A 20672-nucleotide genomic window follows, 5' to 3' on the forward strand; every position below is an offset into this window, starting at 1 on the left:
AACTCTTAAGACTAAAATAGGAACAATAGTAATAGTTGATTTATCTGAAGGTATTAATTATTTTGAGAATCAATTGAGAGTTCTTTACCAGAATAACAAAACAAACAATGTATTTATACAATCAACATTTAATAACACTAATCTAAATATTTACAAACATAATGAGAATGATCATGAAAAGTTAGGAAATAGAATGAAAGACAAGAATTGAAGAGCTTGAGATCCTGAACATTAAATGATGTTATTCTCAGTCTGTGATCAAAGTCCATTGTGGCTTCTTGATTGTTCAGGCTGCATGTGAAGAACAAAGGAAGAAGATGTCCTTTCTTCTTGAGTTGGGGTTCCTCCTTTGGTCCGGAGTTGATGTCCTTATGCTTGTTGCTTTTCTCTGTTGACTCCTTGCTTGAGTTGCAGTGGCTGTGCTCTAATAGTCTTCTCCTTCTTTCCTTGAAGAAGGTTAGCTCAAGTGTGCCGTTCAGGCTACACTAGCTCTTTTAACTCTCGTCTTCTTCTGAGCCTTTTTAGTGCGTGGGCACTTCCGTCCCAATTTCAAGTACAATTCCCTAAAAAGGTACTTTCCCCCTAATTTATCAGTTACCAGTTCTGGCCATTAAAGGCAAAGACCAGGGCCTGTCGTCAGCTTGCTGGAGCTCGAGGGGCTTATTCCTCCTTTGGGTCCAGAGTTAAGAGAATGAGAGAAAGGGGAGCATTACTTTTCTAGTCCTGCCAGGTCACATGGTATCACACCTAGGCATCTAAGAGCCATTATTACAACCCATGGTCTTGGAGGTAGAGAAACTATTTTGGGGAGGAAACCTAAAGTTGGTAAATTCAACATAATGTTCAGTATTGGTAAACATACAGTGTGTCATTCAAGCAACACATCCCTACACTAGAGATGTGACAAATGATGAGTATCAGTGTTTTTAAAAATAAATGTATTTCAAATAAATTAAACATTTAAAATGATCACATCATACTTTATAGGCCTCAAATAGAAAGGATCTAGCTCCCCCCTTCTTGCTGGTTCTGCCCACTGACGAATTTGTTCCCATTGGAAACGACAGGCTGTGGTCTAGTTTGGGTTAGTTAAACTTTTTTTTTTTGTTATGGGTCCTTAATGCACATTTGTTCCTTGTAAGGAGAGGGACCTATGTACTGAATTTATGACGCTACATCACACTGCCCGTGTGGCGTGAGCTTTCAAAGTTTCCATTTTCAATTGTTTATTATAGCACCAAGTTTGCAATTGGCATGGCATGAGACGGTGTGGCCCATGGCCCTTTACCATCCTAAAATGTTGCTTGTGGCTTACCGTTTCACAGGAATTTGATTTTTTTCCACCAAATTGCTTGAACCCCTAAAAAAACATATAGCTCCTTCAGAAAGTATTCACATCCCTTGACTTTTTCAAAATGTTGTTGTGTTACAGCCTCAATTTAAAATGTATTATATTGAGGTTATCTGCCACTGATCTACACACAATACCGTACAATGTCAATGTGGAATTTAGTTTTCAGCTTTAGATTTTATTTTGTAAAAGAATTCTAAAATTTAGTCAATATGTATTCAACCCCTTTGTATGTTCAGGAGTAAAAATTTACCCCACAGCCAACCGAATGGCGCAGTAGTCTAAGGCACTGCATCGCAGTGCTAGCTGTACCACTAAAGATCCTGATTCGTGTCCAGGCTCTGTCGCAGCTGGCCGCGACCGGAGACCCATGGGGCTGCGCACAATTGGCCCAGCATCGTCCGGGTTAGAGGGTTTGGCCGGCAGGGATGTTCTTGTTCCATCACACTATAGCAACTCCTGTGGCGGGCTGGGCACAATGCACGCTGACGTCAGGTGTACGGTGTTTCCTCCGACACATTGGTGCGGATGGCTTTTGGATTAAGCGGGCATTGTGTCAAGAAGCAGTGCGGCTTGGCTGGGTTGTGTTTCGGAGGACGCACCTTCGCCTCTCCCGAGTCCGTATGGGAGTTGCAGCGATGGGACAAGACTAACTACCAATTAGATACCACAAAATTGGGGAGAAATAGGGGTAATAAATTAAATTAACCCCACACACAGATAATTGTAAGGTCCCGCAGTGCATCGCATGAAGGGTACCTATTGGTAGATGGGTAAAAAAAATGTTTAAAGCAGACACTAAATATCCCTTTAAGCATGGCAAAGTTAATAATTTCACTTTGGATGGTGTATCAATACATCCAGGCGTCCTTCCTAATTCAGTTGCTGGAGAGGAAAGAAACCTCTCAGGGATTTCACCATGAGGCCAATAGTGATTTTAACTGTTACAGGCCTCCCGAGTGGTGCATCGCAGTGCTAGAGACCCGGGTTCAAACCCGGGCTGTATCACAACCGGCCCGTGATTGGGAGTCCCATAGGACAGCGCACAATTGTCCCAGCGTCGTCCGGGATAGGGGAGGGTTTGGGCTTTACAAGTCGGCCATCATTGTAAATAATAATTTGTTCTTAACGGACTTGCCTAGTTAAATAAATCCAATCAACTAAATAGAGTTTAATGGCTGTGATAGGAGAAAACTGAGGATGGATCAATAATGTTGTAGTTACTCCACAATACTAACCTAAATGACAGAGTGAAAAGAAGGAAGTCTGTACAGAATACAAATATTCCAAAACATGCATCCTGTTTGCAGGCGCTAAAGTAATATTTCCCAAAAAGTTGGCAAAGAAATGAACTTTTTGTCCTAAATTCAAAGCATTATGTCCAACAAAACAGATCACTAAGTACCACTCTTCATATTTTCAAGCATGGTGGGGGCTGCATCATGTTATGAATATGCTCGTCATCTGCAAGGACTAGGGATTTTATTTTTTCAATAAAAAGAAACGGAATAGAGCTAAGCGCAGGGAAAATCATTGAGGAAAACCTGGTTCATTCTGCTTTCCAACAGACACTGGGAAACAAATTCACATTTCAGCAGGACAATAACCTAAGACACAAGGCCAAATATACACAGGAGTTGCTTACCAAGACGACATTGAATGTAATTACAGTTTTGACTTAAAACGGCTTAAATCTATGGCAACACTTGAAAATGGCTATCTAGCAATGATCAACAACCAACTTCCTAGAGCTTGAAGAGTTTAAAAAATTATAAATATTGTACAATCCAGATGTACAAAGCTCCTAAGAGACTTAACCCAAAAGACTCACAGCTGTAAATCGCTACCAAAGGTGATTCTAACATGTATTGACTCAGGGGGTTGAACACTTGTCGAATCAAGATATATTAGTGTTTGATTTTTTATTAAGCTTTGAACAATTTAGATTTTTTTCCCCCCGCACTTAAATCAATTTGAATCCCAATGTGTAGGGGTGTGAATACTTTCTGAAGGCACTGTATGCTGTTATACATTGTCTTCAGACAAGCTGTAACTTCAAGCAGTAATGTTTATGGGTTTCAACCAACAAAAAAGTGATGTTACCTAAGTGACAATTTCATAAAGAAAACTTAATTATGTGTGTGACTTTACTTGGCAAACAGTACTATGTGATGATGATTATGGGAGTCTGTCTTAAAGAGTAGAGGTGGGGCAGGAGTAACAATATTTCCTTGTCTATTACTACTGAACCACATTCCCTTACTATAACATCAAATATACTTTAGGGATACACAATACAAATTCTGAGAGGATGGCAAAATAATTCTTACAAAACGCATATGCCAATACTGTACAAGATTACTTTTATGTACATCTTTACACTACCCTATGTTCTGTGCGTGACAACGCATGTCCTGGAGGACTGTGACATCTTATAAGCTCAACTTGAATTAAGGAGCAACAATCTTGCATTACAGGGGAGAAGTCATAATAACCATCTGACCATCTTTTTTTATTACCTCAACCATGATAATTCCCTGATATTAATATTAAGAGGACTCAATCTGTATATCATTTACCATTCAACTATTAAAGATATTTATGGCATATCCTCCATCAATAATTCTGACCCAGAGAATGTGTAACGTTAGTACTCAGGCGATTGAGGTATTTCAACTTGCCTAGTAGATACAAATTAAAAAGGGTCTGAGCTGATAATTTAAAACAGTTTGCCTTGAAGATTTCCCTTTCTAAAAAAACAAAATACGAAACACAAACATAAGTATGCCTGCATTTGTTTTTTGTACAACTTACAATTATGAACAACATTGTTAAAACATAATGTATAAGCCACTATGAATGTCAACATTACCACCAACTTAAGACCTATGCGAGGGGTTGATATTTGTTCTTCAACTAAGTTTGTTATTTAAGATTACATTTACAACTAAGCAGGAAAGAAAGATAAAGTCATGTCTCTACTAGGCCTACATAATGCAAACCACCAAACGTGACCCAATATTTTTGGGGGAAACAGAAGGATAATCATGTGAATCAGAGAGCAAACAATACAAATACCAATAAAATTAACACCAGAAGAAGCTGTCAAGTGCTGTAAACAATCCGATAAAGTGCAACCAAGAAAATCATATTTTTAAATAAATTGATTTGGAAGAGGCCACACTCACTCTACCTACTGCCTCTTTAGTGTTGAATTGCAACATCTTCAAGTTTATTCCTACTTTCGTTATCCCCCTTTACCCCCTTTAAATCCACCAGAGCAGCAGAGGCTCCTTCTGAAAAGAAATGGCTTTGATAATAAGAAAACAGTCCCTGGATCCATCCATCTGTCCCTGACGTGTGCGTTTCTCATCCAGAGGAAAAGGAGTCCTATCAGAGGTAAGAGATGCAGGATAGGTAACCACCAACCAACATGTTCTGCCTGCAAAAACTAGATAAAAGTGGCAAATTTGGGTTCCTCATCTGATGGTGAAAAGAGGAAGAAATGGTGGGACAGGATGACCAATGCTAAGCATCCTCCAACCATTTCAAGCAGTCCTACGATCCTACCCAACCCAATACCATTGACCCAGAAAAGCCAGGGCGATTTCTGGGTCCACGGCAACAGTAGCCTACTTCTAAGTCTCAGGAAGGCGGTAGCAATGCCATTAGCCATCCGCTACACCATTCAGTTGTCTATCAGTTGTCTGCTGTGCTCGGCCCTCCATTGGTGGCACTGGCTTTGTCCTTCGACTTCGACTTGAAGGAGAAGCGCTTGATGAGTCGTCGGGAGAAGCTGCCAGACTTCTTACGCACAATGGTGCCAGAGGCAGAAGAGGCAGAGACACTGGCCAGGTTGGAGAGGTCCTCGTGGGATTGGCTGAAGGTTGGGTCCTTCTTTCGGTGTCTTGTACGGAATAGTAGCTTGGTTCCGCTGCGGAGGAAGCCCACTAGAAGAGCGTAATAGAGACAGGAGTTACATCATGGTGTATTATGGTGATTTGGAAAATACAATATTGATATTGCAGTTTACATAAATACCATAAATTTATATCAAAACATTTACATATTAATTTACATCCATATCTAATTATCCTCGTAAGATGATGCAAACCACAACACAATTTCCTCTTATTGTATTTTCTTGATTCTATAAAATACTGTACATTTCCAGAGAGAAGTACTCGGGACAGCCAGAGTATCTCTCCATAGAGATTGAGTAGAATTGGTCTGAAGCAGGCCCAGCCAGGGCTCTGGCAGCCTGGTACCTTTATGGTCTTTGAGGCTGCGTGTCTCCAGGGCCCCAGTGGAGCCCGTTTCTGACTCCACGTCATCGACAGACGGCCGCTCAGACACATCCGAGGGCGTGGTCTCGTCTGCTTCCTGATGTTGCCCCGCCCCATAGTAGTTGGAGGCTCCTCCTCCCTGCAGGGCAGCATCCATGGCTGCAGCGTAGCCACAAGACAGGCCACAGTCATCCTCCGAGATGGGAACCTGAGGTATTAAATTAATTTAAATTTCACCCACAGGAGACAACAGACACTGAGGCCCAAACTACAGTACTTCTATTTGAGCCTAATGAAACTAATGTCCTACATGATTACAAAACCTAAATGTAACAATATGTATACAATTTATGTATTCCGAGCTACTCCAGCACCAGACCCATCAGCACAGTGTGTTGTGAGATTGGCAGAGAACAGCTCTAGATGCTCTAGATTCTATTTCTATGGTTTGGACACCACTGTTTGTTTCTAACCTTTGACACGCCAGAGATGATGAGCGTGCTCCGTTTAGTGGGAGTCTTCTTGGACACCTTGCTGGCGTTCTCCGTCAGCTGTCTTATAGCCGTGTCAGCCACCGGGTCCAGCCCATTGGACAGGGGACTATCAGCTAGACACAAACAGTCACAAACACACAGTCACAAAACACTAGTCATACACAGTTGTTCCTCAATTAAAAGTTGAAGTTATGCCGCAGCACATTTGCGGTAAACTGTGGCAGGTCGTGGTAGACTGCGTCACACCATCGCAAGGGGGAATGCTGATTTGCCTTTGGTTTCTCTCCCTCTCCTCTCTCTTTTAAAACAAACAGACAAATTAAATAGTGCAGTCAGATTTAACATGTTAAATTCATAAGCACGAATAAGAATAAATGGAGAACGTTTCTATTGTGACAATAAGATGTGGGCAGTAGACAAAAGAAAAACAGAAATCATTCTAAAATAACAAACTGGCTTTAATTACCACAGTGTGGAAAGGGTAATAGTTCTAGTCTACATAAAGTGAGTTTCTTAAGGACTAGAGTCATTATTTTCTGATGTGAAGAAGAAACTGAATGAAAGAGTACAGGGAGGAAAAACTGACAGGCAAGTCGTCTGTATGGGCCTCATTTATGCACACTGGCAATTACAAAAGGCAATTACACTGAACAAAAATATAAACGCATCATGTAAAGTGTTGGTCACATGTTTTTAATGAGCTCAAATAAAAGTTCCCAGATATGTTATTAACAAATTTGTTTACACCAGTTAGTGAGCATTTCTACCAAGATAATCCATCCACCTGACAGGTGTGGCATATCAAGAAGCTGATTAAATAGCATTACACAGGTGCACCTTGTACTGGGGCAAATAAAGGTCACTCTACAATGTGCAGTTTTGTTACACAACACATTGCCACAGAGGTCTCAAGTTGAGGGAGCGTGCAGTTGACATGCTGACAGCAGGAATGTCCAACACAGCTGTTACCAGAGAATTGAATGTTAATTTCTCCACCATGTGCCGCCTCCAACGTCGTTTTAGAGAATTTGGCAGTACGTTCACTCGGTCCCACAACTGCTGACCACGTGCAGCCCAGGACCTCCACATCCAACTTCTTTACCTGTGGGATCGTCTGAGACCTGCCACTTGGACAGCTGATGAATCTGTGGGTTTGCACAACCGAAGAATTTCTGCAAAACTCTCAGAAATCGTCTCAGGGAAGCTCATCTGCGTGCTCATCGTCCTCACCATGGTCTAGAGCTGACTGCAGCTTGGCGTCGTAATCAACTTCAGCGGGAAAATGCTCACCTTTGATGGCCACTGGCTGGAGACGTGTGCTCTTCACGGATGAATACCGGTTTCAACTGTACCGGCCAGATGGTATGACGTCTTGTGGGCGAGCGGTTTGCTGATGGCAACATTGTGAACAGAGTGCCGCATGGTGGCGGTGGGGTTATGGTATGGGCAGGCATAAGCTATGGACATTGAACACAATTGCATTTTATCTATGGCAATTTGAATGCACAGAGATACCGTGACGAGATCCTAAGACCCATTGCCGTGCCATTCATCTGCCACCATCTTCTAATGTTTCAGCATGATAATGTCTCAAGGATTTGTACACAATTCCTGGATGCTGAAAATGTCCCAATTCTTCCATGGCCTGAATACTGTGACAACCCTCCCACTCTGTCTGCCGAATTCTTTCTCTTTGCTCTTGCTTTCCTTAACAGGATGTCGGTTGGTGGAGCTGGGAGGGTGGTGAGCGACATGGGACACACCTGGGCCCGGGTGTGTCCTGGGATAAATCCACCTCTTCCCCATTCATTGAGGAGACTTTCTCCATGCAGACACACTGTTTTGTTTGTCTGCTTTGGCACCTTTCAACACTCCTCATTATCACATTTATGGATGCAACCACTCACTTACACAACTGATTACTGACTACACACACACACCATTGTTAATTGTATTTACGTTACTTCAGTTAATAAATATATTTTTGTTATTCCTAATCTCCACGTTGTCTCCTCTTGCTACGGACTTCAAGTCGGTTCGTGACAATACTCACCAGACATGTCACCCATTGAGCATGTTTGGGATGCTCTGGATCAACGTGTACGACAGCGTGATCCAGTTCCCGTTAATATCTAGCAACTTCACAGCCATTGAAGAGGAGTGGGACAACATTCCACAATCAACATCCTCATCAACTCTATGCAAAGGAGATGTGTGGCGCTGCATGAGGCAAATGTTAGTTATGCCAGATATTGACTGGTTTTCTGATCCACGCCCCTACTTTAAAAAAAAAGGTATCTTTGACCAACAGCTTAATATCTGTATTCAGATTTGAAGGATGGCGCTAAATACAGGGAAATTCTTGAGGGAAACCTGTTTCAGTCTTGCAGAGATTTGAGACTAGGACGGACAATGACCCTAAGCATACTGGTAAAGCAACACTCGAGTGGTTTAAGGGGAAACATTTAAATGTCTTGGAATGGCCTAGTCAAAGCCCAGACCTCAATCCAATTGAGAATCTGTGGTATGACTTAAAGATTGCTGTACACCAGTGGAACCCATCCAACTTGAAGGAGCTGGAGCAGTTTTGCCTTGAAGAATGGGCAAAGATCCCAGTGGCCAGATGTGCCAAGCTTATAGAGACATACCCCAAGAGACTTGCAGCTGTAATTGCTGCAAAAGGTGGCTCTACAAACTATTGACTTTGACATAATATATTTTTTTTCTTGTTTGATTCACAATAAAAAATATTTTGCATCTTCAAAGTGGTAGGCATGTTGTGTAAATCAAATGATACAAACCCACCCAAAAAAATATATTTTAATTCCAGGATGTAGGGCAACAAAATAGGAAAAATGCCAAGGGGGGTGAATACTTTCGCAAGCCACTGTAGTAATCAAACATATCCGGTGCTGCAGCAAGAGCTCATTCGCTGTCATGCTCTGTTGTGGTATAAAAAAATATAGATATATTCTGCCTGTCTCCAGTTATGTAAAATGATGCAGAATTGCATGAAATGCATTTATGAAAAGCAATTTTTTCCTCGGACCGCAAATAACATGATAGATTCATGCAGTGCTTTTATTATAATGGATATCATTTCACCCCTACCCTTGTCCACAGTGGTCTGTGAATCCACAACCTTCTGGCTACTTTGCTATGTAATGCTTACAAAATGAAGAGCAGTTTCTAAAACTGCATATCTAAGGCTCTGGTCTATCAAAGTGCTATCCCATTTATGTTTTAATTATTACACTGACTGTAGGTCTATAACCTCTCACATAGTCTTACTATTAACTCCTGCAGAATTAAGCATTTCTTGCAGTAAAATAATACACAAATTGTACATTTTCACTCGGGAACAAGAGTGGAGATATATGATTTCTTTCTTTAAGCATTTAAGCTTGAGAGAATGTGAATGCACAATTAGGGACCGCCTGTGCTGTCTTTATCAGCATCATAAAAGCTGATAGTATTTCAACCACATAATATATCGTTTTCACAGCTTTCTATTTCCTTACCACCGGTCAAATTTTTTGGGGCTGAGTTATTGTTAAACATCTTTGCACCACGAAAGAAGCAGAGATGACAGAAAACTTTACTGATGTCAACTAGATTGAAGCATTCATTTGATCATTTATGACATTCTGGTGAGCAAGGGTTTCTGAAGTCTACTAGGGAAACATGTAATGACAGAAGAGAAGATGCATGTATCTAATTATAGACAAGTTGACTAACAAATAGCCTACCAAAATGTTGGAAATTATAAGCAGAAACATATATAAAATTAGGCAACAACAAAAAATCCTGCACCCCTTGTCAAGAAATCTTTCTGGTGTCTCTAACTGTAGCCTACAGCACATTTTCTATATTTGAGGGTTAGGGTCGGGTGCGGGCCTAAGATTTTCACATATATCATGTGTTGCAGATGGGTTATTAGCAATTGCGGGTGCGGGTGAACAAATAGCTGACCCACGCACCACTACTGCTCACCACAGTATTTATTTAACTCAGGCTGGAGTAGATGTGCTCAAAGATGCCCTCTGGTGCCTTGAATGAGCCATAACGGCAAGCGCTGTAATGCACCATAACGTGACACAACTACTAAATGAGGACCCACTGGATGTATCATGTTGAAAAATACTAGAATAAATATCTGTGGAAGAAAGTGTTGAGGAGTGTGGAGCCATTAGCCTGGCCCCAGATCTGTTTGTGATAATAATGACTATAACAATGACCATAGGAGTTGGCAAGACAGCACAAACAGATCTGAGACCAGGCTATGAAACGATGGAGGAACATAACTCACTGCTTAGAGTAGGGCTGGAGCTGGTCCTGCTATGGCAGCCATCAGTGAGGAATATGGTCCCTTTCTCTGTCACCTCCACTTTGGACGGGGACCGCGAGGGAGAGTCACCTGAGTAAACGCAGAGACAGAGGATGTGAGGGTCAATAGAAGCAACAGAGCAGTGGTCACCAACTCGTCGATCTCCAACGCATTCCTTGTCGATTACCAAACATTTTGATAAAAACCCCGATGATAAAGCCTTGTGTTCCTATTTTGTATTTTTTTTCCCATGCTGTTGGCCGTAGGTGCACTTGATTCAGCAGCCCTAGCACCGGGAAGGCAAAGTGTTCCCATTTTGAACCATTTCATGTGTCTGAAGTTAGAACTCCACCTACCCGGCAGGCCCAGAGAGCAAATTAAGTGCACCTATGGGCCTACCGCTGGCCAATCAGATTTCCTCAAGCCATAGACTGTAAAAAGAAGCCTAAAATGCACAGCAAAGTTGATACTATGAGATTTAAAAACCATGACTAGAGAGCGACTCAACGAATACAGCAAAGAGCTGATGTTTTTATGAGTAGATTTATGATTTAGTTTAAGATTTAGTTTATGATTTAGTCAACACTTTGTTCAACACTTTATAAGCCATAAAATACACATTCTCCCTATTCCATATGTTTAGAGGTTAATGTTGCATAGGCGTACGTTCTGAGTACTCATTACATTTTGACAGGAAAATGGTCAAATTCACACAAATTCACACACCCATCTTTTTGGGTGTAAGGAGTAAAAAGTACATTATTTTCTTTAGGAATGTAGTGAAGTAAAAGTTAACCAAAATATAAAAAGTAAAGTACAGATACCCCAAAAAACAACTTAAGAAGTACTTTAAAGTATTTTTACTTAAGTACTTTACACCACTGCTCTATTGCAGTGGTCACCAACCTTTTCTGAGTCAAGATCACTTTCTGAGTCAAAATGCAAGCCGAGATCTACCGCTCAGAATGTACGACTATGCAACATTAACCTCTAAACATATGGAATAGGGAGAATGTGTATTTTATGGCTTATAAAGTGTTGAACAAAGTGTTGACAGTTCCCTTGATAAGTATCAAGGGAACATCCCTACTGCCTCTGATCTGGTGTTGGAGTGTTGGAGTGTGTCCCTGGCTATTCGTCAATAAAAAAATATATATACATTTATGCAGTCTGGTTTGCTTCATATATGGAATTTGAAATGGTTTATACCTTTACTTTTGATACTTAAGTACATTTTAGAGATTGCATTTAATTTTGATAGTTAAGTATATTTAAAACCAAATACTTTTAGACTTTTACTCAAGTAGTATTTTACTGGGTGACTTTCACTTGAGTCACTTTCTATTAAGGTATCTTTACTTTTACTTAAGTATGACAATTGAGTACTTTTCCACCATTGCAATAGAGTATAGTAAAATGAAGAATTGGCATGCAGGGTGCAGGGTTGCAATCCTCTTTTTTTCATAGAATCAGTACTATCAAGAAATCAATATCATATGTCATTATGATTAGCTACAGTCCACTCTCCGGCCCCTCCATATGCTAACTCACCCAGACCTACTGTACCTAGTTTTCCCGGTCTGGGTCGTGACTGTATGGTGGTGACGGTGGTGACGATGGTGCCGTCTGGCATGATGGTCCGGTCCACATCCACCTTCTTGGTCGGGGTGATGGAGGTGCGGAGGGGCGTGGTGTAGTGAGCTCCAAGGGGGTCCACTACCTCCAGGTACACCAGCTACAGGTGGAGAGGGACCCAGATTACCATTAATGTTATGGACTGTGTTGGAAGTATTGTTATGTACTATGTTTTACCCTCTAGGATTATCATGTGGAGTGCTCCACAATACATTGATATGATAAGAGAGAACACTCTCCATTCAAATCAATGTTCTGTAATTGTATTTCTATGTCATCTATGTTGTAACACACCAACTTATTATCTACACACTTTGGAACAGCATTCCACGTATCACATGCCATTCACCTCAAAGGTGACCGTAGCATTGGGTGCCAGGCCGTGCCCTGGGCTGACTGACAGCACATGCTGACCAGTAGGAGCTCTGCGGGTGAGGTCCAAGGGTAGCGAGGCAAAGCCAGACAAGAATTCTGCCAAAAGAGAAAGACTAAGCATAGAAATACAGAGAAGACAACATCACAGTGTTTGCTTACTTAGAGTATAACATGACATTTGAAAAATGGTTTGAATATTGGAAATCCCAAACTAGGGCAACAGCCCTACTTCTGGGAATCACAAAGGATTCTCTTGGACAAATCTCCCAACAAATCAAAAGTTCGGATTATAATGCAGGCAGGAATTGTGCTCATGGGTACGCGCAATGCCGTCGGGGGTACGCCAAATAAAAATTTGATTCACATAAGATTTTTTTATATTTTTAAACAGGGCTATACATTTGGGTGATTTTTTTCTCTCGCCTGAATAGTCTCGTTTCACTGCCAAAATAAAATTAAACCATCCAGTGCTCAGCAAAATAACAACACAATGTCAAATACAGGTAGCCTAGTCAAATAATTAACATCCATTACTCCGTTACTCTCTCGCGGGAAACCTTTACTCTTTCACAGACATTTAGAAACAAAACATGCCAATTTGAAGAAAAAAAACAGGAGTTTTTTGAGCGAGAATTAAGACTGTCAGACTGTTTCACCTGTACTTGTGATTGACTCCACCCCCTCTAGGTGTCGCTTATTATCCCCAGTGTATATATCCCTGTTTCCTGTCTCTGTGCCAGTTTGCCTTGTTTGCTAAGTCAACCAGCGGTTTTCCTTGCTCCTATTTTTTTTCCCCAGTCTCTTTTGGTTCTAGTCCTCCTGGTTTCGACCCTTGCCTGTCCTGACTCTGAACCCACCTGCCTGACCACTCTGCCTGTTCTGTCTTCAACCCTGCCTATCCCCTTGTACTGTTTGGACTCGGATCTGGTTATTGAACTCTTGCCTGTCCCCGACCTACCTTTTACCTACCCCTTGGATTAATAAATATCGGAGCTCAACCATCTGCTTCCTGTGTCTGCATTTGGGTCTCTCCTTATAAAGACGCAACAGTGCCTGCCTGTCCTACCGAGTGGCTAGGACAGGCAAGCCCCATACTATTGTGGAGGACTTAATTCTCCCTGCTGCCGCGGATATGGTTGGGACAATGCTATCATCATACCACACCATTTCACGACGCATCAGTGACATGGCAGGAGATGTTTTGAAAAAATTACTGCTTCACATACAACCCAGTGAATTCTATGCGTTACAGCTGGATGAGTCAACAGACGTGGCAGGCCTGGCACAGCTCCTGGTATATGTCCGTTTCCAGTGGTTTGCAGAAGAGGAAGACATCATCTTGTGTATTTTCTGCATTATGCAATGATATGGGCAGTGACCATGTAATGCTTTTACAACATACAGAAGTGCGCTGGTTATCAAGGGGCAAAGTATTGACATGTTTTTTGGAATTGAGAGACGAGATTAAAGTTTTCACTGACCATCATTTTTCACTTGTCTGACCACTTGCATGATGACGAGTTTCTCACACGACTGGCATATCAGGGTGATGTTTTTTCCTGCCTGAATGATCTGAATCTAGGATTACAGGGACTCTCCGTAACTATATTTAATGTGTGGAACAAAATTGAGGCTATGATTAAGAAGTTGGAGCTCTTATCTGTCTGCATTAACAAGGACAACACACAGGTCTTTCCATCATTGCATCATTTTTTGTGTGCAAATGAACTCAAGCTTACGGACAATGTCAAATGTGATATAGCGAAGCACCTGAGTGAGTTGGGTGCGCAATTACGCAGGTACTTTCCCGAAACAGATGACACAAACAACTGGATTCATTATCCCTTTCATGCCCTGCCTCAAAATCCAAATTGCAAAAGGGGTTCTGTGAAAATTTAATTTAATCAAAAGCTACTGTCAGATTTCTGGATTGGGCTGCTCTCAAGGTATCCTGCCTTGGCAAATTGCACTGTTAAGACACTGATGCCCTTTGCAACCACGTACCTATGTGAGAGTGGATTCTCGGCCCTCACTAGCATGAAAACGAAATACAGGCACAGACTGTGTGTGGAAAAGGATTTAAGACTGAGACTCTCTCCAATATAACCCAACACTGCAGAGTTATGTGCATCCTTTCAAGCACACCCTTCTCATTAACCTGTGGTGTGTTATTCACAATTTTTGATGAACAAATAAGGTTTTATATGTAAGATGGCTAAATAAAGAGAAAAATGATTGATTATTATTATATTATTATTTGTGCCCTGTTCCTATAAAAGCTCTTTGTCACTTCCCACGAAGCGGGTTGTGACACACTCATTCTTATGTTTAATAAATGTATCGCATAGTGTGCGTGGCAGACTTACAATACTGGCAACAAAAAAAACAACATTTGAGAGTACGCTGACCCTGGCGCTAGTAGAGGGGTTACGCAGCTGGAGGTTGAAGGGGTACTGGACTATAAAACGTTTGGGAACCACTGGTGTAGAGGGTCTATAGTCTTTACAAAAGTAGATAGGCAATTTCTCATTAATCTATGACCTTTAATAATAAGTATCTAATTGAGAGGAGCCTTACGTTCCCCCTTGGTGGTCTTCTCCAGCATTCTCACTCTCAGCTCTTTGGTTTCTGGAGCCAGATCCCTGCAGAACACAATCACAGATAATCAAAGATTGTATGTTAGACTCACAGTAGGCATAACAGTGTCAAACAATGAGTGCATTCTATTTAGAGTTTTCACTTGATGGTAAAATCATTGTTGAATAATTATTGTAGTTTGTTTCTGTTGTAAAATATCAATAATTCATATCTATAATCAGGTCGTATGTGTGTGACTGCCAGCGGCTGGCTGGGCTATAGCTAGCTGTCTTACAGTGAGATGTCCTCACTCCAGTCCAGTGAGGTGTCAGGGCTGGGGGTTGCAGGCAGGAAGCAGGTCCTCCTTTCTGTTGATGGCTGATCCAGGCTCACGGTACAGCACAGCTCCCCTGAACTGCATGACTTGGCTACACACACACACACACACACACACACACACACACACACACACACACACACACACACACACACACACACACACACACACACACACACACACACACACACACACACACACACACACACAGTAATCGACTCTGGTTTTTGGGAGAAGATGGTGGGTCGTGGCTGATGTGATATAGCTGACCTGCTCTGAGGCAGGTTCCCCTGAGCTGGCGAAGCAGGAGCCTTCGTATGGGGGGTAAACTCTGGGACGGGGGGGTCAGACCTGTCGGGGTTAGGCCTGTTGCCCTGGGGAACTGTAAGTCATAAAGAGAGAAATGGAATTAAAGACCAGAGAGTCAAATCACTAGAACATAAAACATTTAGTCATAGCTCTTGGTTCATCCTATTGGGAAGGTTTTACCAGTGGTAATGGTAATTATACTGCATGTTTCGCATGTTGGTTTTTCCCATGCCTACTAGCCGCAGTTGACTACATTTGGGTGCGTTTCAATGAGACACGCTATTCCGTATGCAGAAGCATCAAGTCAGTGATGTGATGTGAGCTCTCGCTGCTTTTGATTTCTGCCTCAGTTTTGATGCTTCTAGTCTGATGTAGCAGGCTAAAAACAACTCTAATGGAAGGAAAACACTTGCAGCGTAGTTGTAGTGCAATGTTCTTACCATAGTGCTGGACACACAGGCCCTGAGGTTGAGGATCATGGCTGGCTGTGTGCTAAACAGAGTATCCTTCACCAGCTCCCGAATCATGTCCGGGTCTATCTCTGCATCACTCTCCTGAGCACAAAACACCACTAAAGTAAGCTACCTGCCACCAAGAAGTACACCAAACAGACTAAAATATATTAGATAATAAACAGATTAGGTGTATGGTGACCTGGACTGAAAAAAAAAGTGGTATCTAGAACCTAAAAGGGTTCTTTGGCTGTCCCCATAGGATAACCTTTTGAATAACCCTTTTTGGTTCCCGGTAGAACCCTTTTGCTTTTGGGTTCCATGTAGAACCTTTTCCATAGAGGGTTCCAATCAAATCAAAGTTTATTGGTCATGTATACTGATTTGCAGATGTTATCGCAGGTGCAGCGAAAGGCTTGTGTTTCTAGCTCCAACAGTGCAGTAGTAATACCTTGCAATACAAAACAATATGCACAAGATTTAAAAAATAATAAAAGAATGTACCTTTCTAATAGTATAGTATCGACAGATTGTGAGCTAAAGATGAAAACCTTTCCTACGAGTATTATTATATTATTTATTGGGCGGCAGGTTTGAGCGTTGGACTAGTAACCAAAAGGTTGCAAGATCGAATCCCCGAGCTGACAAGGTACAAATCTGTCGTTCTGCCCCTGAACAAGGCAGTTAACCCACTGTTCCTAGGCCGTCATTGAAAATAAGAATTTGTTCTTAACTGACTTGCCTAGTTAAATAAAGGTAAAATAAATAAAGAATAAAAATAGGACCATCGTAATTTGCTAGTGTCATAGGAGGCCAAACCGATGAGACCATCAGATTCTCCATAAGGGGGAAATTTTCAACCAACGGCCTCCAACACATTCCCAACATGCTCCGAATTGAATTCACATATAAGCGACGGTACTTCATTCTTTAGACTTGGCAAGATATAAATGGACCTTTAGTGTGACTGTTTCTCACCTCTCTCTGGATCCTGCGTGGGGCCACGGTGAGGGAGATCGGCTGCTGGGAGAAAGTCCAGGACACCAGCAGACCCTCTTCTTCTACTTCCTCCAGACGCACCACCAACTGATTGGGGGGGAGAGGGGGACAGGCATGTTACAGGCAGTCAGTCGCAAGCTGGTTTAAAGGGATAGTTCACCCAAATTACAAAAGGACAAATTGCTTTCTTTACACTGAAAGCAGTCTATGGATAAGGTATGACAGCAATCCATGCTTTGGTTGTGTTTACTTGGCCACTGTTTCAAATGCTAACATTTTAGCATTTGTGGCACAACTCCAATGCAAGTCAATGGTATCTATATTAGCATTTTGTCACTTCATGTCCAAGCCATCTTAAAGTAACTTCATTAAGTTACACAATACATATTTGGATACTTTAGGATGATTTGGACATGAAGCGCAAAAGGTGCAAATTGACCTGTACTGGATTATTGCCACAAATGCTAAAAAGTTAGCATTTTAAACAGTGGCCAGGTAAACAAAACCAAAGCATGGATTGCTTTCATACCTTGTCCATTGACTGCTTACAGTGTAAGGAAACCAATGTAATTTTGTAATTTGAGTGAACTATCCCTACTTAGTATAGCTCAACTCAATGGAATAGTCATGAAGCGTGGGAGAGTTCATTTTAATGAAAGTGATTTTACATATGCATACGTAAGCCTATGAGGTTTCATCCAACGCAGGTACACCATTCCATTTGAGGACAATTCAATGAAGTGAAAGCTCAACAGGGTTAACTTTTTTTGAGAGGCACACACATGCAAACATACAAATGCAAAACCATGGTGATGTGTCATACCTGGGCCAGCATTGGCTTTATGGTGATCTGGTAGGTATCCATGGAAACAGCTGCAGGTGACTGCTGGGTGACAGTCACAGGGAACGTTACAGTGTCAACCGCACACTTACACTGTAAGACCTGGAGCAGGGAGAGGGAAGAGACCACCATTATAATCCATAATGTACTAGAAGAAATGGATCTATGAGAAGTCTTGTCATGATAAAAAACAACACATCATGGGTTCTATATCATGTTAACCTCTAGAAAAGGCATGCATGTTTAGTTGATACTCACCATAGTGGTAGGTGATTGGTCTGTGCAGGTCACACTGTCTACAATAGCAGAGGCAGGGAGCTGGAGACTGTTGTCAAAGGTGATCTGGATGGAGCTCTGAGCAAGAGAGAGCAAAAAGCAAAAACATCAGACATTGTACATCAGTCTAATCTAGAGGGCTTAAACACACAAGGAGGAAGTATTTAAGCAGATTTTTGTAGCAATGATACAGATTATAATAGAGTTGGCCTTGCATGGCCTTGCCTGCTCAGGCTTAAACTCCAACAGCTGCTAAGAGACCTCACTATGACTTGACTTCATTGAAATGCAAATACATCAGATTCTGAGCTTTTCCTGCAGTGAAAAGTACCTCTAGTAACACTCCTCTTGAAACAAATTGCATATGCTTCCCATCAATTAAACAACTCCCAGCACTTCGTACCACCCGATACAGAGAGATACAATGCCTATGCAAAGCATGTGGCTGACACAAATCCATTGCTTGTATGTGAAAAATGCAAATGCTTCCTTGCAATACCAACAGAATATATTTATTGTAAGGATAGGGACCCATTCTCTGTCATAGTACATTAGTTCAAGACCCATGACTTCATGTCCCCATTGAATCCATTCTGTGGCATAATACTACACAGGTTCTCCCATACGTCTGTCTGTCTGCTACCACCATCTGTTCCATGTGAGAATGACAGAGCAAAGACTGCAGTCACTTCAGTAAAAAGGAAAATACAGTTAGATTCTCTGTGCTGTTGGCAAGTGCATAGGAATTGGCAAGGAGATGAAAAATATACTCTGAATGCTCCAGTAGCCCGGCTGCCATGGCACGCTCATTGAAAAGGCTTATTTTAATGAACTGCCATGATACATTCACATGTTCATTTCCCTGTTGTGTTGTGGGCAGGGCCATCATCACAGACCAGGTGCACCTGGTTGACAGCAGCAATCGCATCCTAGTCTCTGGTCTCCATGATGAAAACCAAATCCCACAGTCGGAGAGTTGTCAGTTCGTGTTGATCAAATTCTGCTAGATATTTTGCCAATTTGTAATACATAACCCAGTCAACTAGATTCAGAGCAGAGGTCTGATATTTCAATTTTTTATTTATTTAACCTTTATTTAATTAGGCAAGTCAGTTAAGAACAAATTCTTATTTCAAATGATGGCCTACCAGGGAACAATGGGTTAACAGCCTTGTTTAGGGGCAGAATGACAGACGTTTACCTTGTCAGCTCAGGGATTCGATCCAGCAACCTTTCGGTCACTGGCCCACCACTATGCTACCTGCCGCCCCCCCAATATGACTTGAGATTGGAGACCCCTTTGTGAATCTCTGTGTACCGGTGACAGAGGATTAGAAGTTAAGTTTCAATGGGTAGCTTTAACTGGCTTAGGAGGAGAGAGCTGGGAGGGGGAAACAAATCCCCTATTGTCAGAGCATGTGTTGCTCATCGTCTTACTGAAATCGCCATCAAATGGAACTGCAGGGAAGCAAGAGGTGGCTGGTGTGACGCGGCCAGGTTGTGTGTGTGTCTGTCTGTGTGTCTCTAAGTACACATGTGCTTGTGTGCATGTTTGTGCATGTGTGGTGAGAGAGGTTCGGAAGGAGATATTGTGCCAACATAAATGGCTGGAGACAAAAATAGATGCAGCATGAGGTGCATGGAAGGGAAAAACAAGGTACTGTCAGCTCAATCATTCTAACCTACTGTGTACCTCAGTTTTTGCCTGGCCACATTTCTCCTGCCAAATGCCCAGCCACTCCCCCCAAATGTTTCTTCTCCGATATGAGTCTGGATGTGACCCCTTCTAAAATGTGAACACATTCTAGACTGTCTGACTGGTCACAGAAACCGATGGGTTGGGCCAGAGCAGGCCTACTTGATGACTTTATCAACATGCGTGGAAGTTAAGCAAACAACAATGGCGGCGGCTACTGGAGAAAAAATGTGTTGCTATCAAAGCAATTTTACAAAGACTGGAGGAGATACATGCTCTGAAAGAAGAACAGTTTTCAGTGTTGAAGACCTTCCTTCGAGAAGAAGACGTTGTCAGGATTCATCCCACAGGGTTTGGGAAGAGTTAAATTTTCCAGCAGACCCTGCTGGTACTCAAAGAAATGGATTGTCAAAGGCCCATAATCATTGTCATATTCCCATTGATCGCACTGATGGAGGACCAGGTAAATGAAGCTGAAAAAATAAAATAATAATTGGGGTCAAGGCGATGACACTGACTAGGGCTGGGAATGGCCAGGGACATAGAAACTAAAGGTCACGAGAAACTTTGTCAAAAAGAATGTCACTGATTGGCCTACAGGTGGCGCAGTAACAAGCAGTCTCACTTAAACCCTCATATCCGCCACCTCGTTTGACCTACAAAATTTAAACTTTGTATGTAGTCGTCTTTCCTCATGCTGAACAAATTTGCATGAGG

The 20672-nt window shown here is 41.9% G+C and overlaps 1 protein-coding gene across 2 annotated transcripts in view; it reads right to left on the reverse strand.

The window, feature by feature from the left end:
* Positions 1-1508: 1508 nt before the first annotated feature.
* LOC139418754 (c2cd2 like) overlaps positions 1509-20672 on the reverse strand; it is a 47130-nt gene continuing 27966 nt past the window's right edge. Inside the window, exons 3-15 of one of the 2 annotated variants that reach the window (XM_071168429.1) lie at positions 18242-18337; positions 17966-18085; positions 17122-17229; positions 16132-16245; positions 15653-15764; positions 15341-15473; positions 15046-15110; positions 12443-12564; positions 12025-12193; positions 10441-10548; positions 6111-6244; positions 5620-5845; positions 1509-5301 (exon numbers count right to left, since the gene is read on the reverse strand). In XM_071168429.1, coding sequence (XP_071024530.1) covers positions 5051-5301; positions 5620-5845; positions 6111-6244; positions 10441-10548; positions 12025-12193; positions 12443-12564; positions 15046-15110; positions 15341-15473; positions 15653-15764; positions 16132-16245; positions 17122-17229; positions 17966-18085; positions 18242-18337 — 1758 coding nt within the window. In that variant the 3' untranslated portion in view covers positions 1509-5050. Of the gene's footprint in view, positions 5302-5619; positions 5846-6110; positions 6245-10440; positions 10549-12009; positions 12194-12442; positions 12565-15045; positions 15111-15340; positions 15474-15652; positions 15765-16131; positions 16246-17121; positions 17230-17965; positions 18086-18241; positions 18338-20672 lie in introns of both variants that reach the window. The other variant, XM_071168428.1, reaches the window with a different exon arrangement.

This window comes from Oncorhynchus clarkii, chromosome 10 (genome assembly GCF_045791955.1).
Source record: "Oncorhynchus clarkii lewisi isolate Uvic-CL-2024 chromosome 10, UVic_Ocla_1.0, whole genome shotgun sequence".
NCBI lineage: Eukaryota > Metazoa > Chordata > Actinopteri > Salmoniformes > Salmonidae > Oncorhynchus > Oncorhynchus clarkii.